This window comes from Leopardus geoffroyi, chromosome B2 (genome assembly GCF_018350155.1).
Source record: "Leopardus geoffroyi isolate Oge1 chromosome B2, O.geoffroyi_Oge1_pat1.0, whole genome shotgun sequence".
NCBI lineage: Eukaryota > Metazoa > Chordata > Mammalia > Carnivora > Felidae > Leopardus > Leopardus geoffroyi.
The window spans coordinates 34203690-34221296 of NC_059332.1; the positions used below are offsets into that span (position 1 = coordinate 34203690).

General features: G+C 46.3%; 1 protein-coding gene and 1 long non-coding RNA gene across 3 annotated transcripts; one reads left to right on the top strand and one right to left on the bottom strand.

Annotated features, from left to right (window-relative positions):
• The first annotated feature begins 4515 nt into the window (after window positions 1-4515).
• LOC123609615 (E3 ubiquitin-protein ligase makorin-1-like) lies at window positions 4516-15292 on the top strand. 2 transcript variants are annotated; one of them, XM_045500759.1, is made up of 8 exons: window positions 4516-4712; window positions 9961-10080; window positions 10263-10507; window positions 12421-12524; window positions 12696-12868; window positions 12963-13073; window positions 14766-14910; window positions 15147-15292. In XM_045500759.1, the coding sequence occupies exons 1-8, from the start codon at window positions 4642-4644 to the stop codon at window positions 15282-15284; spliced, it is 1107 nt and encodes a 368-aa protein (XP_045356715.1). In that variant the 5' UTR covers window positions 4516-4641; the 3' UTR covers window positions 15285-15292. The 2 variants fall into 2 exon arrangements, with proteins under 2 accessions (XP_045356715.1, XP_045356716.1); XM_045500760.1 differs by having other exon boundaries at window positions 4517-4712; window positions 14766-14884.
• Window positions 6077-17417, bottom strand: LOC123609617. The gene is made up of 5 exons (XR_006717859.1): window positions 17092-17417; window positions 14677-15512; window positions 10642-10865; window positions 10381-10524; window positions 6077-7152 (listed from the first exon to the last, which is right to left on the bottom strand). It is a non-coding gene; the product is annotated as an uncharacterized LOC123609617 (long non-coding RNA).
• Window positions 17418-17607: the final 190 nt, after the last annotated feature.

Consider the following 17607-nt stretch of genomic DNA (forward strand, 5'->3'; position numbering starts at 1 on the left):
GGAAAAAAAAGGGGGAAAAAAAAGAGTTAAACAAAACAAAACAGGTCAGACACCATCAAAGAGATCATTTTTGCACCTCAAGAAGGATCTATGGAAATATCCCAGAAAATAGTATGGAAGATCAACATAGAAAATGTCGACAGAAAGAATAGCAGTACAAATTCTTATATGCTGAGAAGGGAATAGAAATTGGTATAATCCACTTGAAAAACCAGTTGGCAAAACCTAGAAAATCTAGGGGTGCCTGAAGAGCTCAGTCAATTGAGCGTCTGACTTCGGCTTAGGTCATGGTCTCCTGGTTCATGGGTTTGAGCCTGGTGTTGGGCTCTGTGCTGACACTTTGGAGCCTGGATCCTGCTTTGGATCCTCTGTCCCCCTCTCTGTCTCCCTCTCTGTCTAGGAAAAAAAAAAAAAAAAAGCGAAAATGTGCCTGTGCCTATGGAGGTTGTGGAGCTTCCAAGAGGTTCTACCGCCCAGAACCCAGGCACTAGTTTCCATGGCCGCTGGGCTCACAGCTGACTTCCTCTCAGGAAGGTGCTCTTGCTCAAAGGAGTTGCCTTGCCCAGGATAAGCACACCCCCAGGGGTAGCCTATAGCTAACACGGGGCTATGAAGCCAAGCTACCCTGAACTAGTTTCGTTTTTAATTTTTTTTAATGTATGTTTATTTTTGAGAGAGAGAGAGAGAGAGAGAGAGAGCACAAGCAGGGGAGGGGCAGAGAGAAAGAAGGAGACAGAATCTGAAACAGACCCCAGGCTCCGAGCTGTCAGTGGGGCAGAGCCTGACGTGGGGCTTGAACTCAGGAACAGCGAGATCATGACCTGAGCCGAAGTTGGACACTTAACCGACTGAGCCACCCAGGCGTGCCTACCCTGAACTAGTTTGGGACAGCCTGAAGAATCACCCCAGCTCCAGAGTTGAGGCTCCTGTTGTAACTACAATGCAGTTTAACTTCTCTCCATACCATCCTGCTTCTTTCCAATTCCTTACAGCTGTTGTACCAAAGAGCACTCCCTAGTGAGTGTCCTGCAAGTAAACCTCCAAATGTATTTACTGGAGAAGCCAACCTGACACACACCCTAAAGTGAGACCCTCTAAATTATACAGACTCCTATGCATTGTCACTGCAGCAATAACAAAAACTTGGAAATAGTGTTCATCAACAGGACAATGGATATACTTGATATATTTATACAATGTTTAAAAAAAAAAGAACTTGGGACACCTGGGTGACTCAGTTGGTTAAGGGTCCGACTTCTTTGGCTCAGGTCATGATCTCGAGGTTCATGGGTTTTAGGCCTGTGTCAGGCTCTGTGCTGACAGCTCAGAGCCCAGAGCCTGCTTTGGATTCTGTGTCTCCCTCTCCCTCTGCCCCTCCTCCACTCACGTTCTGTCTCTCTCTCTCTCTCTCTCTCTCTCTCTCAAAAATGAATAAACTTAAAAAAAAATTTTTTTAAAGAACTAGAAGAAACACATGGGGAAAGATTTTTATATAAAGTGGATAGATAGACCAAAGTGTATCGTATACACAAAACTTTCTAGTTTTCATGCAGCATATACAAAACTTAGAATCTATCAGATAAAAAATGAAAAATCTTACTATGTATACATCTTAAAATTTTCTTCCTGGGGCAAAAACCATAAAACACTTTAAGTCCACCATGTGAAAAAAGGTGTGGCATAATCAGAGAACTAGTTTCCTTAATAAATAAAGAACACCTATAAATCAGTGAGTAAAATGTCAACAACCTGTTAGGAAATGGGCAAAGGAAATCAATAGAGAAAGAAAGGCCTCTGAAACATATGAAAAGATGCTAGGGGGTGCCTGGCTGGCTCAGGTGGTAGAGTGTACAACTCTTGATCTCTGGATGGTGAGTTCAAGCCCCATGTTGGGTGTAGAGATTACTTTAAAAACAAACATATGAGAAGATGCTTAATTTCATTCATAGAGAAATATAAATTCAAACTAAGTGAGATACTGTTTGTTTAATTACCAAATTAACAAATACTAACAAGTTTGATAACATTGTGTTGGCAGGGGTGTGCAAAAACAGGCACTCTCATGTTGTTGGTAGGAGTATAAATGGACATAGTCTCCATAGAGGGAAGATTGGCAGCACCTATAAAAAATTTCTCAAGTTTGTTTATTTTAAGAAAGAGAGAGAGTGGGACAGGAGCAGAGAGAGAGGAGAGAGAGAAACCCAAGCAGGCTCCTCACTGTTAGCTCAGAGCCCCATGCGGGGCTCAATCTCATGAACCCTGAGATCATGACCTGAGCAGACATCAAGAGTTGATGCTTAACCGACCAAGCTACCCAGGCACACCCCCCCCAAAGTTTTAAAAATAATTTTGATCCATTTGCAATGATGTGGATGAAACTAGAGAATATGTTAGGCAAAATAAGTCAGTCAGAGAAAGACAAATAGCATACCATCTCACTCATATGTGGAATTTAAGAAACAAAACAAAGGAACAAAGAGAAAAAAAGAGACAAACCAAGAAACAGACTCTTTAACTATAGAGAATGACGGTTACCAGAGGGCAGGTGGGGGGGGGGATGGGTGAAACAGGTGATGGAGATTAAGGAGGCCACTTGTGATGAGCACCAAGTGACGTACGGAAGTGTTGAATCATTATATTGTACACCTGAAACTAATATTGCATTGTATGCTAACTAAATGGAATTAAAATAAAAACTTAAAATTAAAAAAAATAATAATTTTGATCCAAAACGGGCTCCATAGCTCAGTGGTTAAAGCAGTAGTCTTATAAATAATTTTGATCCAGCAAAAGTAAAAGAAATAACAAAGATGTCCAAGATTATTGGTTTCCCAGTCTATGGTCTCAATTTACTGGTAGATATAAGAAGTTGTTTAAATTTAATTTTAAAACTTCTCCTTTAACTTTATAAAAAGTGTTTACTTATTTATTTTGAGTGAGAGAGCAGGGGAAGGGCAGAGAGAAGGGAGAGAGAGAATCTCAAGCAGGCTTTGCACTGTCAGTGGGGCCTGAACCCATGAACCAGGAGATTGCGACCTGAGCCAAAATCAAGAATCAGATGCTCAACCGACTGAGCCACCCAGGTGCCCCTCTGCTTTAACTTTTAAGTGAATTCCTCTCATTTGGTCTTTTTAAACTTCTCTTCCACACAGGTCAGTGCAGTCTAGCGGAGACAACAGGGGCTCTGGAGGAGTTAAGGGGGTATTAGATGGGACTTGAGGGGGTATTAGAAATAGAACCAGGGGCACCTGGGTGGCTCAGTCAGTTGGGTGTCCGACTTCAGCTTAGGTCATGATCTCATGGTTCATGAATTTGAACCCCATGTTGGGTTCACTGCTGTCAGAGCAGAGCCCGCTTTGGATCTTCTGCCCCTCCCCCACTCCCACTTTCTCTTTCTCTCTCTCTGTCTCTCTCTCAAAAACAAGCAAACATTTAAAAATTAAAAAAGAAGAAAGAAAGAAAGAAAGAGAGAGAGAGAGAGAGAGAGAGAAAGAAAGAAAGAAAGAAAGAAAGAAAGAAAGAAAGAAAGAAAGAAAGAAAGAAAGAAAGAAAAGAGAAATAGAACCAGAGGGTGCCTGGCTGGCTCAGTCAGTGGAGCATGCAATTCTTGATCTTGGGTTGTGAGTCTGAGCCCCACGTTGGGTGTAGAGATTACTTTAAAAAATAAAAGAAATAGAATGGGAAGGGAAAGACTCTTAAAACTCATGGTCCCCCTTGCCCTATCTCCCCATCCTCAATGGGCCCCAGCCCATTGCTCTCCCCCCATTACAAGCTTTTGAATACACCAGGGCTTTATGCTGCCCAAGAGGGAGGCTCTGCTTGGCGGATTTAGTATCATCCAATTCGAGGTGTCCTCCTTGAATAAAGCCTTGGGCAAGCCCCCTCCTGGCCACCTCTCATGGTAGCCCTTTCTGAGGCACCAACACTGTTCTAATTTCTTACAATCAGGATAAGCAAACTGGCTTCAATGGCAAACAGACCAGGCCACGGTGACTTTTTCTAGAAAGAACATCTTGGTCTTGGAGGCAGGTCCCCAGAGTCTCTTGGATCTGTCTAGTACACGGCCCCTCTGGAACAGGCCTCCCTCTACCCCATGCCTGGCTCACACCATCTCCCGAAGGCTCCCAAGCCTCCCAGCCCACCCTCTGATTTCTCCACCAACCTCAGCTCCACCTGTGGAGTTTATGTAGCCTGGAGTTGGGGGAGGCCCCCCTCTGGCCTCCTCTATTACAAACTTCCCTCAGATACCACAAGTTAGTTCCTCAGCCCCAAGACTCGAGCCTCTGAGAACTTTGGCCCTGGGTCCCAGGTCCTTATATCTCCTCCCAAGTTATCCTGCCTTCCTGGACCCTTAAAGTTTTAACCCATTCCCCAGTTTCCTTCAGTAATCACCTAGGGATCCCTGAAGGTCCTCGTGCCCCACCCCACCCACATCCTGGAGCCTGGACTGGGCAGTTCAACCCCAGAGCCTCCCAGCCATCCTGCCTCTGCCCTCCATCCCTCCTTCCTGCAGGCATGGGGCCAAGGGAAGGGGCAGGCCTGGCTGTGGAGCCCCTCCTCCTTTGGGCCCGGCCTGGAGAGGGCGGGATAAAGGAGCATTGGAACAGGCCTGCTTGACCTTCACTAGTGGCTACAGCTGGAATGGACCCCACAGAGTCAGATGGCAGCGGCCATGGTAAAGAGAGCAGACCCCACTCCCAGCGTCCATGCAGGTAGGAGTATGGGCCTCAGGGTACATGGGGAAGGTGGGAGAAAAGTCTTTGAGGTTTGGCCTGGCCTTTGAAAGCCCAGTCTCTAAGAATTTGGGGTGCATCAGGGGGAGGAGGGGTTTCCTTGCCCCACCCCAATGTTAGAAGGGTCTAGAGATCATTTCCCATGCCCTCATTGTCCAGAGGAGGAGACTGAGACCAGAGAAGAGAAAAGGCACACCAAGGCTGCACAGCTGAGTCAGGGCTAGCTCAGGGTCTGATCATTTAGAACAGGTATTCCCCACTTGCCTTCTTTCTCTTCCACCCAGCAAAGGTTTCTCTGCCCAGGAATACCAAGTATCTCCCTGTGGGTGGGATCCAATGCCCTGGTCACTTCTCTAGCCCCAGAACTTAGCATGAAGCCAGGTGTTCATAAACATTTAAATGGAAACATATCAGGTTGAACATTACACCATTAGAGAGTCATTCTCTGGGGCATCCTGGCTCAAACATTCATACCTTAGCCTAACTTCATTTTACCAACAGTTTGAAGAGCTCAGTTCCCCCAGAGAGAACTGAAATTTGGGTAAGGATGGGATACCTGTAGATCTTAGGGTCTCAGAGGGAAGTGGTTTTCCCAGGCTGGCAAGAAAGGCAGCTAGGTAGCAAGAGGGAGGCACAGATGTTTACTGAAGGAGATTATCAATTGTTCCTTCCTGAGCTTTGGACAGGGCCAGGAAGGTGACAGCCTAGACTAAGTTTGGGCCCTCAGTTCTAAAAACCCCCGTCAGAGGGCTCATCTGGCAGGCTCCACCTCCCCCTGTACCATACCCAACCCTAAATTCCTCAGTCCCTCCTCCTGTACCCAGCCCCCCACAGTGCAGTCCTGATTCCCCAGGCTCACTACTCAGGGGTCCAAGGCTCCAGCACCCCAAACACCAAGGCCCTTTGGCTGCCTCCCCAGGCCTGGATTACCTATGATCTCCTGCTGCTCTGTCCCTCCTCCTTGGCCTCAGACCTTGACTTGAGAAATTTCCCGAAGCCGGCGGACCTCACCCCTGACAAGTCAATCTTGTTTACTTAGAGGATGATTGGGCTGAATGAGGGCACCTGGGTTGTACGGTCCTGGCTCTTGTTCCGGGGCCCAGGCCAGTTACCTTACTTCTCTGAGCCTCAGCTTTTGAAAACAAAACAAAACAAAACAAAACAAAACAAAACAAAACAAAACGACTCCTGACTTTAAGGCTTGTTTTGAGGATTCAATGAACTAATTTGACATTTCCAAAAACAAAATGTGTTTCACAAGTATGTTAAGAGTATGGGGGTGGAGGGCCTAAACAATTAACGATAAAAATAGGTTTAAGCAATGCTGGGTGAAATCAAATAGGTTCCTTTGCGGGGCTTACCAGAGCCTTTAATACGTTCACATACAGTAAGCAATACACAACACGGCTTGAAGAAAATATAGAAGGAAGAGTTACTCAAATGTGGCTTTGATCACAAAGCCCCTAGCCCCTTTTCTTGTGCCTCATCCAAGGGGCTGAGCCCCTCGGGGACATGCTTGGAGACCTCCTGTCACCGAGCCTCTCAGGAGTTAGTTTGGTGGCCCCTGTTTTGGCAGTCCTGGAAGTTGGCCTCATTGGTGGTCTTTAGGGAAAGGCAAAGTTTTCCTAGCATATCTCTCCTTCTGGAGGCTTCCATTATTGAAGAGGAGACCTGCAAACCCTTCCTCTGAGGGTTACTGGCTCTTGCTCTAGGATCACCCCCCTTCCATGGTGACTCTTCTTTTCCACCTCCCCCATCCCCAGCCCTGCTGAACTTTGGTTGTCACCTACTGGTCTGGTCCTTACCCCAACCCAGTCTTTTCGTGTTTACTCCCCCGACATGGTAATTGGGAGCAGAAACAGAGCAGACCAGGCACCTTCCACAAACCTCCTAAAAGAAATTTGGACAACCGCATGTCCCCTCCACACTTCACGTTACCTACTGGTTTACGTGGTAATGTAAATTGTTGCAAAAGATGGTCATCTCTAAAGTATTACAAATAGTCCCATTTTAAAATAAAACAATTACTTTTTTAAAAAATTCCAGAAGCTATTTTTAAAAGATGTTTTTAGAGACAAGTTACATCACTAAATCAAATGCATTTTGTCATTTCTGAATCTTTCCTCTCCAAGGCTGGCCCTTCAGGCAAGATTTTGAGGGATGTGTTCAAAGCCCTCAGCCCACAGAACTTGCCCTCAATCTTCCCGTAGCAGCTTCTCATTTTTTCCAAGCCAGGCAGTGAGAATGATTATAAGGCACCACAGAGCACTGGGCTGGGGCAGGCTGCAGCTCTAGGTAGAAATCTGAATCCTGCTTGCTTTGGGTCCTACACTTGCTGTGTAGGCAGACCAGTAATGGCAGGTAAGCAGCTAGATGTGAATAAGTCCATTCTTCTTTCCATGCATCCAATGTCATCCATCTTAAAAAAGAAAAAAAAAAAAAAAAAAAAAAAAAAAGAAAGAAAGAGAAAAAAATATATATACAGGCTCTTAGAGTTTTACATAATTCCCTTTTCTCCTTGCATGCCTCCTCCATTTCACTTTCCCCCCAAATTTTCTCCTAACATATTTTTATTCTCAGATGCTGTCTTTTGCTGATCACAATATTATGTTTCTGTAACAAAGATATTTGTGAAACAAAATTAATTTTTTTTCTGGATTTAGTTATTGGTAGTACTCAACTGATCCAAATAACCTGAACAGTTAATTACTAAATAACAAAGAATTTTCTTTAGAAAATTTTCTCCTGAGGTAGATGGAACAGTTGCTTTTTTTTTTTCTGCTCCCCAGAAAGCTCATGTATCCATGGATATAAATATTACTTATTGCTAGAATAAGCCAACATTCAACATCAATTTCTTTTTTTTTTTTAATTTTTAAAATGCTTATTTATTTTTGAGAGAGAGAGTATGAACAGGAGAGGAGCAGAGAGAGAGAGAGACACAGAATCTGAAGCAATCTCCAGCTCTGAGTTGTCAGCACACAGCCCGATATGGGGCTTGAACCCACAAACCCAAGATCATGACCTGAGTCGAAGTCAAATGCTTAACTGACTGACCGACCCAGGTGCCCCAAGATCAGTTTCTATTTTCAGTTTTTGTAAATGGAAGCACTATGAAATCTTGTTCACATAAATAAGTGGATGGGAATGAAAGGTGATTTGTTCTGCTGGGGCACTGAATTCTTTGCATTTCCTCTGAATTAAATGGCAAAAATTACATAGTACTATCATCAAAAAGTACTGTTTAGTCACCTTACATTACACTCAAAGGCCTTCCCTGACCACCCTGTCGAGTGCCCACCTTGCCAGCCATTTGTTTCTGTCTGAGCCCTTTTCAGTCTGTGTTTGTCCTGGTTACTTGTGTCCTTGCAGGGCCGGGGAGGCAAATAGCTTGTGTGGCGTTGAACCCTCTCTTTGTTTAAAAGTTTGATATTTTGTCCAGTGTAGATTTTTTTTGCGTTAATTTTGATCTTTAAAATATGATTTCTTTTATTGGTGAGGTTTTTTGTTTGTTTGTTTGTTTGTTTGCCATCTCCTGAGATGTTGTGTCTGAGATGACCCACATCCCGCTAGTCCTGGCCCTGGTTTCTTGGTTGTGTGCTCTGTCACCTCAGCAGGAGCTCCATAGGCAGGTTCCTCATCCAGGAGTTCCACACCATCGTTGTGGATGAAGGACCATGTGCCCCACAATCTGGAACCCTCACCAACAAGTCCTGTCGCCCATCTTTTTTTCCCTCGGCCTACTTCTCTGCTGGGGCCTCTCACCATTGGACATTCTTGAGAGAGTGGTGCCCACCAGTCTATGGCAGACCCTTAGCTCGGGTTGGCAATCTGTGTTGTCTTGGGACTAGAATAAGGCCTCTGTCCCCGTCCCTGATGTCCTGCCCACCTCATGTGTGGCCTCATTCGCTCTCCAGACAAGGAAGCACATGACGAAAGTGGACCGCTGTCCCAGAGCCCTGGCCCAGGCCTGAACATGTGGTAGATTCTTAACAAACACCTGTCCAACCCAGCCTCCTCCTTCCCTTCTCCATCTCCCACCTTGACCCTCAAAAGCCCCAGTAATAGTGATGATGAGAAAGACAACAGCTATTATTTTATTGAGGACTTGCTATAGGCCAGGTGTCTTACGTATATTATCTCATTTACATTTGACATCCCTCATGAAATAGGTACAAATATTATCGCCATTTTACAAGTGAAGAAACTGAGGCATAAAAAGGTTGCCCAAGCTCAAGCAACCAAGAGATAGCAGTATCAGACAGAACAGGCTGTGTAATCTGTGGGCCCCCATTCAAAATGAACATCACGGCCCTTGTTAAAAAATTTAATCATTTCAGGTGGGCAATAGCAGATCATTAAAGCAAGGGTCGGGCCCCTGTGTGACTAAATAGCCATGCCCATGAAGCTGGTCCTAGTAGCAGAATTTGAACCCAGAGTTCTGATTCCAGAACCTCCAAGACTCTGCACTTGGAGGACAGAATAGTAATCACTATGATTTACTGAGCACTCACTAAGTGCCTCGTGCAAAACCTTAAAAAACAAAACAAAACAAAAAAACCCCTCGCGGGGTGCCTGGGTGGCTCAGTCGGTGAAGCATCTGACTTCAGGACATGATCTCACACTTTGTAGGTTCAAGTCCCATTTTGGGGTCTGTGCTGACAGCTCAGAGCCTAGAGCCCGCTTCGGATTCTGTGTCTCCTTCTCTCTCTGCCCCTCCCCTGCTCATGCTCTGTCTCTGTCTCTGTCTCTCAAAAATGAATAAATGTTAAAAACAAAAACAAAAACTTTGCAACAACTCTGAGGTAACAAAGAGGCATTGTTAACTTTTTTTGTTTGTTTGTTTGTTTGTTTGTTTGTTTGTTTGTTTTGAAAGAGAGAGAGAGGAAGCACAGGCAGGGGAGAGGCAGAGAGAGAGAATCCCAAGCAGGCTCCATGCTGTCATCACGGGGCTCAATCTCATGAACTGTGAAATCACGAACTGAGCTGAAATCAAGAGTCAGATGCTTAACTGATGAAGCCACCCAGGTGCCCTCTTTTTTTAAGAGTGAGGAAACCAAGCTTTAGGAAAGTTTGAGTTACCCACCCAGGGCTCCCTAGAAGGGGCAGGATTTGAACACAGGACCAACTCCAGAGCCTGTGTTCAGCGATCCTACAGCCTCTCTCTCTAAGGATTACAATGGCAGGAACTAAAACGAGGTTGAGCATGACTCAGACAATCTCTTAGGACATTCGCCCGAGGGGCCTGTCGCTGGGGGTTGAGCTGCTACATCGCTCAAGACAGAAAGGTGTCCCAGGTCTGCAGATACTTCCAGCGAGGCTTCTGCTTCCACGGAGATCAATGCAGGTAAGCAGCCCTTGTCCTCAAATAGGGAATAGGGTGGGGGGCACAGGAAGGATCATACCTTCTTGGACCACGCATCTTCCCAAAGCCTCCTCTCCCTTCTCAGTTCCGACTTCTAGGCTGGGCTAGCTCTGAGCCCTGGCGGATCTAGCCGTGTCTCCTCACTCTTCTCTTTCCCACTGCAGCTATCAGCACCCTCAGCCCCCTGGCCACCTGGAATGGGGCCGGCGCCACTCGGAGCCACGTGTCACCCTGCCAAGACCCCGGCTGGGGCTGACCCGCAGGGGCTCCGAGCCCACCTACCTGCCCTCTGTGGCTGTGGGTTGGGACTGGCCGGGGGCCTGCTGGGGTATGGAGCCTGGCGTGGTGGGGTTGGCCAGCAAGGCGGAGGAGGTTGATGACAGTTCCTGGAAGTCCCCGTCACCATCATGTGAGTCATCAGGGGCCCTGCAGGTGGGCACAAGTGGGATCTGAGACCAGGGTTCCTGTGCTGTCTCTGAGCAAGGTTTATATCTCCTTTTACCTCTTTCCCACCTCAAGATTCCCAGCTGGAGGGAAACTTACCTCCAGCTCTGTTGTTGTCTGTGTGCTAGAAGCAGAATTTCATGGTGCCTGAGGAGTCAAACCACCTAGTCTCAAATGCCGGCTCTGCCACTTAGTAGCTGTGTGGGCTTGGATAAGTCACTTAACCTCTCTGGACCTCCGTGTCCTCAGTGATAACAGTACCTGTCTCAGGTCTTGTGAGGGTGCAGTGAATTCATAAATGTGATATGCTTAGCACACAGTACCTGGCACAGAGTAAACACTAAATGTTAGCAGTTATTTTTTAAATTATTCTAATTCAGTGCTGTCCAGCTGGAACACAAGTCACCTATATAATTTAACAGCTTTAGTGAGATATAATTCACAAATTCACCAGTTTAAAGTATACAATCCAATGTAATATAGTATATTCAGGGATGTCTGGGTGGCTCAGTTGGTTAAGCGACCGACTCTTGATCTCGGCTCAGGTCATAATCACAGTTCGTAGGATCGAGCCCTGCATCAGGCTCTGCCTGCTTGGGATTCTCTCTCCCTCCTTCTCTCTCCGCCCCTTCTCTGCTTGATCTCTCTCTCTCTCTCTCTCTCTCTCTCTCAAATAAAACATTTTTAAAAAAGAATTGATACAGTACATTCAGAGTTCTACAAACATTACCACTATCTAATTTTAGAAGATTTTCCTCACCCCAAAAGGAAACCCATGAGCCAACCACTCCCTCTCCCCCACTCCTCCCTGCCCCTAGAAACCGCCAGTCTACTTTCTGTCTCTATGGATTTGCCTGTCCTGGACACTTCATATAAATGGAATCCCACTATATGGCCCTTCGTGTCTGGCTTCTTTGACTTAGCATCACATTTTCTGGGTTCATCCATGTTGTAGCACGAATCGGTACTTCATTCCTTTTTATGGTCAAATGCTATTATTCTGTTATATGAAAATACTACATTTTGTTTTATTAATTCATCAGTTGATGGACCTTTGGGTTGTTTTGTTTTTTGGCTATTACGAATAATGTTGCTGTAAGCGTGCACGTATACAGGTTTTTGTGTGGACGTGTATCTCATTTCTCTGCTATATACCTAGGAGTAGAATTGCTGGGTCGCATGGTAACTCCATGTTTAATATTTTCAGGACGTGCCCAGCTGTTTTCTAAAGTGGTTGTAATTCACACATGCAATCTACATTTTTTCATTAAAATTTTTTTTTAATGTTTATTTTGAGAGAGAGGGAGAGGCAGAGAGAGAGAGAGAGGATCCCAAGCAGGCTCTGTGCTGTCAGTTCAGAGCCTGATGCAGGGCTCAAACTCACGAACCATGAGATCATGACCTGAGCTGAAATCAAGAGTCAGATGCTTAACTGACTGAGCCACCCGGGTGCCCCTGAAATTTACATTTTTCTAGGAGCCACATTCAAAAAGTAAAAAGCAACAGGTGAAATTTAATTTTAATATTATATTTTATTTAACCCAATATATCAAAAAACATATATCCAAAATCATCCCAACATGTAATCAACATAAAAAGTTATTAATGGAATATTTTAGAATCCTTTCTGGTACTAAGCTTCAAAATCTCAGTTCAGAGTAGCTGCATTTCAGGTGCTCAATAGCCACATGTGGCCAGCGGCTGCTGTATAGGACAGCATAGCTGTAAATGGTGTATTAGAGACCTACACTTCTGACTGGATTCCCAGTTACTTGGGGGCAAGACTTTGTGTGCCCATAGAGCTCTATGTGCAGCAGACACTCAGCAGATGTTACACAAATGAGTAAATGAATGAATGGATCCAGTTTTCCCCAACAGCTGCTGACGACGATCACTGTTACTCCCAGGAGCCTCAGCCTAAGTCAGACCCTGTCCGGGAGCTCATGGCCCCACTTCAGAGCCTGGGCCTGGAGCTGCAGCAGGTAGCGGGGGAGGGGCAGTGGCAGAGGATGCCATGCTGGACCTCTGAGATGCCCGGGGCCAGCTGGAGGAGGGCTATGTGGTCCCTGGGCTGTATTGGGGATGGCAGTGTGTATGTGTTGGGGGAGGGGGGGGTGGACATGGATGTGCCCTGACCCTGTATGTGGCTGCAGAGGGAGCAGGACAGTCGGGACGTCGTGTGTGGCATCTGCATGGACAAGGTGTGGGACAAGCCAGAGGCCGAGCGGATCTTTGGCATCCTACCCAACTGCACCCACGCCCACTGCCTGGGTTGCCTGCGCACCTGGCGGAAAAGCCAACAGAACTTCCCGCTGGCTGTCATCAAGTCAGTGTCAGGAGGAGCCTGGGAGGGAGGGAGGGAGGGACACACTTCAGAGAGGTGAGGGCTTGTGACTGTTCTCCCACTCCCGCCTCAGCAGGGCCTGTCCCCAGTGCCGTGTCCATTCCAGCTACATCATCCCCCACAAATTCTGGGTGAGCGAGGGGGCTGAGAAGGAGCAACTCATCAGGAACTTCAAGGCTCGGACCAGGTGAGGCTGGCAGGGGGACCATGACCCAGGTTAGGGAAGAGGAGAAGACAGCGTCTGCTCCATTCTGGCTCAGCCGTGGTTCCCAGCCTGGGATCCCCCAAATCCCGGAAGTTCAGAATGATAGAGATGGCAGATGAGGATGTGAGCTATTTCCATCCACTATTTCAGAAAGCCCAATAAATAATGATGAGTGACTGAGATAGCAGATCAAGCCTTCCAGCCTGGCTCAAGGTCAAGGTCAATGCAGGGTAACTGTTTTTCTCAGTGCAATGAGAAACCCTCCTTGGCTTTTACTTCTGATTTTTTTTTTAAGCAAGGAGATAAATTGATATGAATGTTGTTTGTGTAGATGATCTTTGAAAACATGGGGTCTCTGAGAAAGAGACCAAAAGGCAGCCCTTGGAGACAGGGAAAAAGTCAGTAGGTTTTAATCTCTTGTGGAGGGTGGGCATACATCCAGATCTGGAATTAACTACAATTCCAGGTTCTTAATTTCACCTTCCCAAAGGGCTTATTATATGCTACATATGCAAAGTCTATTTGGATAAAGGGTGGGATCAAAAAAGAAGGTCTTGTCTCTACCTGTGACACATTCGACCTTGTTGAGAAGGCACCGGATTTTGCTGTGAACTATAACAGCTGACTCAACAAAGTGGGGAAAAGCTCTTGGGTGAGTCTCACAGAGGAGGAAGTATTTGAGCTGTGGGTTGGATGAAGGGTTTCCTCTGGAGGAGAAAAGTGAGAGCACTCCAGGCAGAGACAGGTCAAAGTGAGGAGATAATTGGCATCTGGGGTACCAGTCGGGAGTCTTTAGAAGCTGTCTAAGCCAAAAGGGAGCACCCAGGCCCAGGTAGGATAGGAGATGATGTAGATGAAGGGCTTATTATATATGACAGACTTTGCACATTATAAACTCTGTGAAGTAGGGCATCCTAAGATCCTCATGCTGCAGAAGAAGAAACTGAGGCATGGTCTGTATGACTTAAGTGAGAAAGTGGGGTTTGAAGCCAAGCATTCTGACTCCTAGTGCATACTGGAAGGAATGGGGGAGGGGCGGGGGTATTGAGAGGAAGTGGCCAAGTGACCATGAGGTTAGAAGGAAGATTTAAGAGGCCTAATACTTTCAGCATAGGTGGTCCCAGGACTGTCACTGTCCCATGAGGGTGAAGAGAAGGAAGCTGATGGGAAATGTAGATAGGTTGCGTGTGGGGTTTTTGTAGGCTATCCAGATGGAGGGGGTTCTGCCTCCAGGTTTGAGTAAATAGGAGGAGAAAGAAGAGAAAGGGCATCAATTTCATTTCATTAGCTAGCAATTACCAAATCATAAGCCCACTCCTCAGAACAGGACATTGTTTTAAGTTGGTTACAGAGACACATTTTAGGATTATCTTTTCTTGGTGGTATTGTTGAAACTTAGTTCAAAGAAGGAAAAGAGATGCCAGCTAGCCCAAATGAACTTTGTGGAGACTTAGAGAAAGGCACCCCCCCCTTAAGACACTTTACTGCCATCTGCTGGAAAATAGTTGTAATAAATGTAAAATCTACACTATGATGCCAGTGGTGACTGTGTACAAGTGGTGCTTTTGTGCTGCGTACAACCTACCCAGCCTTACGCGTCAGCCTTCAGTGCTCCTTGTTCCTGGGGCAACAGGGCTTGAAGTAATGGTCTTCTCTCCTTCTGTCCTCTCATAGCCAGATCCGATGTCGGTTCTTCATGCAGGGGAATGGCCGCTGCCCCTTCAAGTCTGATTGTATTTATCTGCACCAGCTACCGGATAAAGCCCTGACCTCTGATTCTCCCTGGACTGAGAGTATGCAGCTGACCTCTGGGAGTGAGGTGGTAACAGCAGGAATGTGGGACAGGGAGGCTGCTTGCTCTGTTTACAATAAATGTCTGTGATAAATATAAGACCTATACATGATGTCCGTAAGGATAATGGTGCCTGCTTAGATGGGGCAACTTTGTGCTATGTAAAACCTGCTCAACCTTATGTGTCAGCCTTGATTCTCTTGTTCTTGGGGCGATTGGGTTGAAGGTGATGGGTTTTCATTGATTTCTTTCTCTACTCCCAGGTACTGGGCCCAACAGGGTTTCAAGGGGGCACCGAGCAGGAGGACGAAGCAATCTTCATGGACTGTGCCCTGGCCATGGCCTTCTGGGGTTCAGAACTCTTACTGGATCGCAATAATTCTTACCTTGGCTTTCTGTAACCAGGATCAACATGCGGGGGATGGGGCTGAGGGGCAGGGGGTTGCTAGGTGGTAGGTCTTTTCCCTTTTGGGACTTGGTGGGGGATGAAAGTAGCAAGCCCTCCATGCCCATGAAACTAGTACTGACACAGCTAGGGAACAGGGGAAGAGGTGGGGGGCTCTCGGGAAAGACGAGGTGTTCACTTTCTTGCCAGGGACTTGGTTTTTAACTTTGCTTTTTGTAGGATTCTGAAAGAAAACCAATAAAATGCATCTAAGCCATTACTGCTAGTATCTAAAAAGTGTCTGCTCATAGCCCGGACACCCTCCCCCTAAACCAAGGGGGGTGGTTCTGCATTCATTCTGTTGCAATATCACCTGTCAGCCTCTGGAAAACTTCATTTTATGCTCATAAGAATACGAGAGTGGAAAAGAAAATTAATAACAACTTAGTATTATAAAAATAGTAATGACATCAGAATCCCATGAAAGGGTCTCCAGGATCCCCCTGGGTTGTTTAACCACTCTCAGAACTTTCCCCTCCATTCTCCTTCCCAGTGGCTAGAATGCAGACCTTGGTGGGCATGAGCCAGAGCCACCACCAGAGGGTAAAGCTGGTAGTTGAGGATTGGCAAGTCACTGAAGGCTATTTAGCATTCCTGACCCTACCCGCTACTTGTCAGGGCCTGTCCTCCCAACAGCTGGTCATTTGAAGACTGAAAACCTCTCTTATGAAGTTAGAACAGCTAACCTGAGACAGAGGTGTCTGCACAAAACTTCTGCTAATGTGGTGTCTGCAAAGCAGTCACTATCTGAGAGATACTCCTTAGTCTTTCCCAACAGCTCCCTTGAAATTATTTTGGAGAAAACAAAAGTTTGGCTCCAATGAAAATCAGATCCAGCTCAAAATATTCCTATGGCTTACCATACCATTACCATGCCCACCTGGCCAGCTCAGGTGGTAGAATGTGCAACTCTTGATCTCAAGGCCATGAGTTCAAGCTCTGCGTTGGGTGTAGAAATTACTTAAACAAACCAAATATTCCTATGCTTACCATACTACTTAGAGTGAAAACTGAAGTCCTCTTTCTGATCTCAAGGCCTCAGAAGACCTGGCCCAGTTACCTCTCTGATCTCTGATTACTCTCCAAGTACATTCTGCTCCAGTCATGTTTATGCCTCAGGGCCTTTGCATGTGCTGCTCCCTCTGCATGAAATGTCTCCCCACAGATCTCTCTACCTGACTTGCTCCCTTAACTTCTTCAGGTTCATCTTGCCTGCCTACCTATTTAAATTCACCTCCCTCACCCCTGCTTCCCTGCTATATTCTTCTTGAAAGCACTCACCACAATCAAACATTCTACTGTTCACTTATTAGTTGTCTCTCCTCACTGGAGTGTCAGCAACAATGAGGTGTTTGTTTTGTTCCCTGAAACCCCAGCCTCAGGTGCTCAGCAAAGATTGATTGAATGAATGGATGTGTGTGTGACTGCAGAAGCTGGGAGAATGGTAAACACAAACTGGAATCCAAAGTGGGGTTTGTGGGGTGCTGTGGAGCTCTTCTCCCCCTCTCTATTCTTATCCTCTGTAGTGATTCCTCCTAGCCTGCTACTTCAGTAGAAGTCTGCCTCCTCCAGCAAATTTCCTTAAAACTGAAACCTTGGGAGGTGGAGCCACTCCCTGCTCCTTGTAAACAACCAGAGCAAGTGGGCTTCTTGGACTTTGTGAGGAAGTTCACAGCAAGGCCTTTGGCCATATAGTGTTGGGTTTTACTACCACCCCATTCTGAGGGATACTTGTGCATCAAATATTTCTAGAGGACTGAAACCTTAATGATGGCGGTTGATGGCCTGTGGAAGAGGTGACATCAAGGCAGGTTGGTAAATGGTGACCAAATCCTATCGCAAAGTTTGTGATCTACACATAACATGGACATCAGATAAAATTAAATGATACTTGGATCCTGAAGAACAACAGGATTTCTGGGGCGCCTAGGTGGCTCAGTCAGTTAAGCGACGCACTTCAGGTCATGATCTCATGGTTCGTGGGTTCGAGTCTCGCATTGGGGGCAGCCCGAAGCCTCTTCGGATTCTGTGTCTCCCGCTCTCTCTGCCCCTCCCTTGCTCCCGCTCTGACTCCCTCAAAAATAAACATTGAAAAAAAAAAAAAAAAAGAACAACAGAATCCCTCACATCCACTCAGCACCCCCACCTCCCACCCAACTACTTCAGGAAGTGTGGAGGAAGGAAGGTGTAGATCACAGGCAAAGATCCACCCCTTCACCAAGCCCCGCCCCACTCCACTATCTCCGGCAGGACACCTCCTACAAGCTACAAGCGAATTC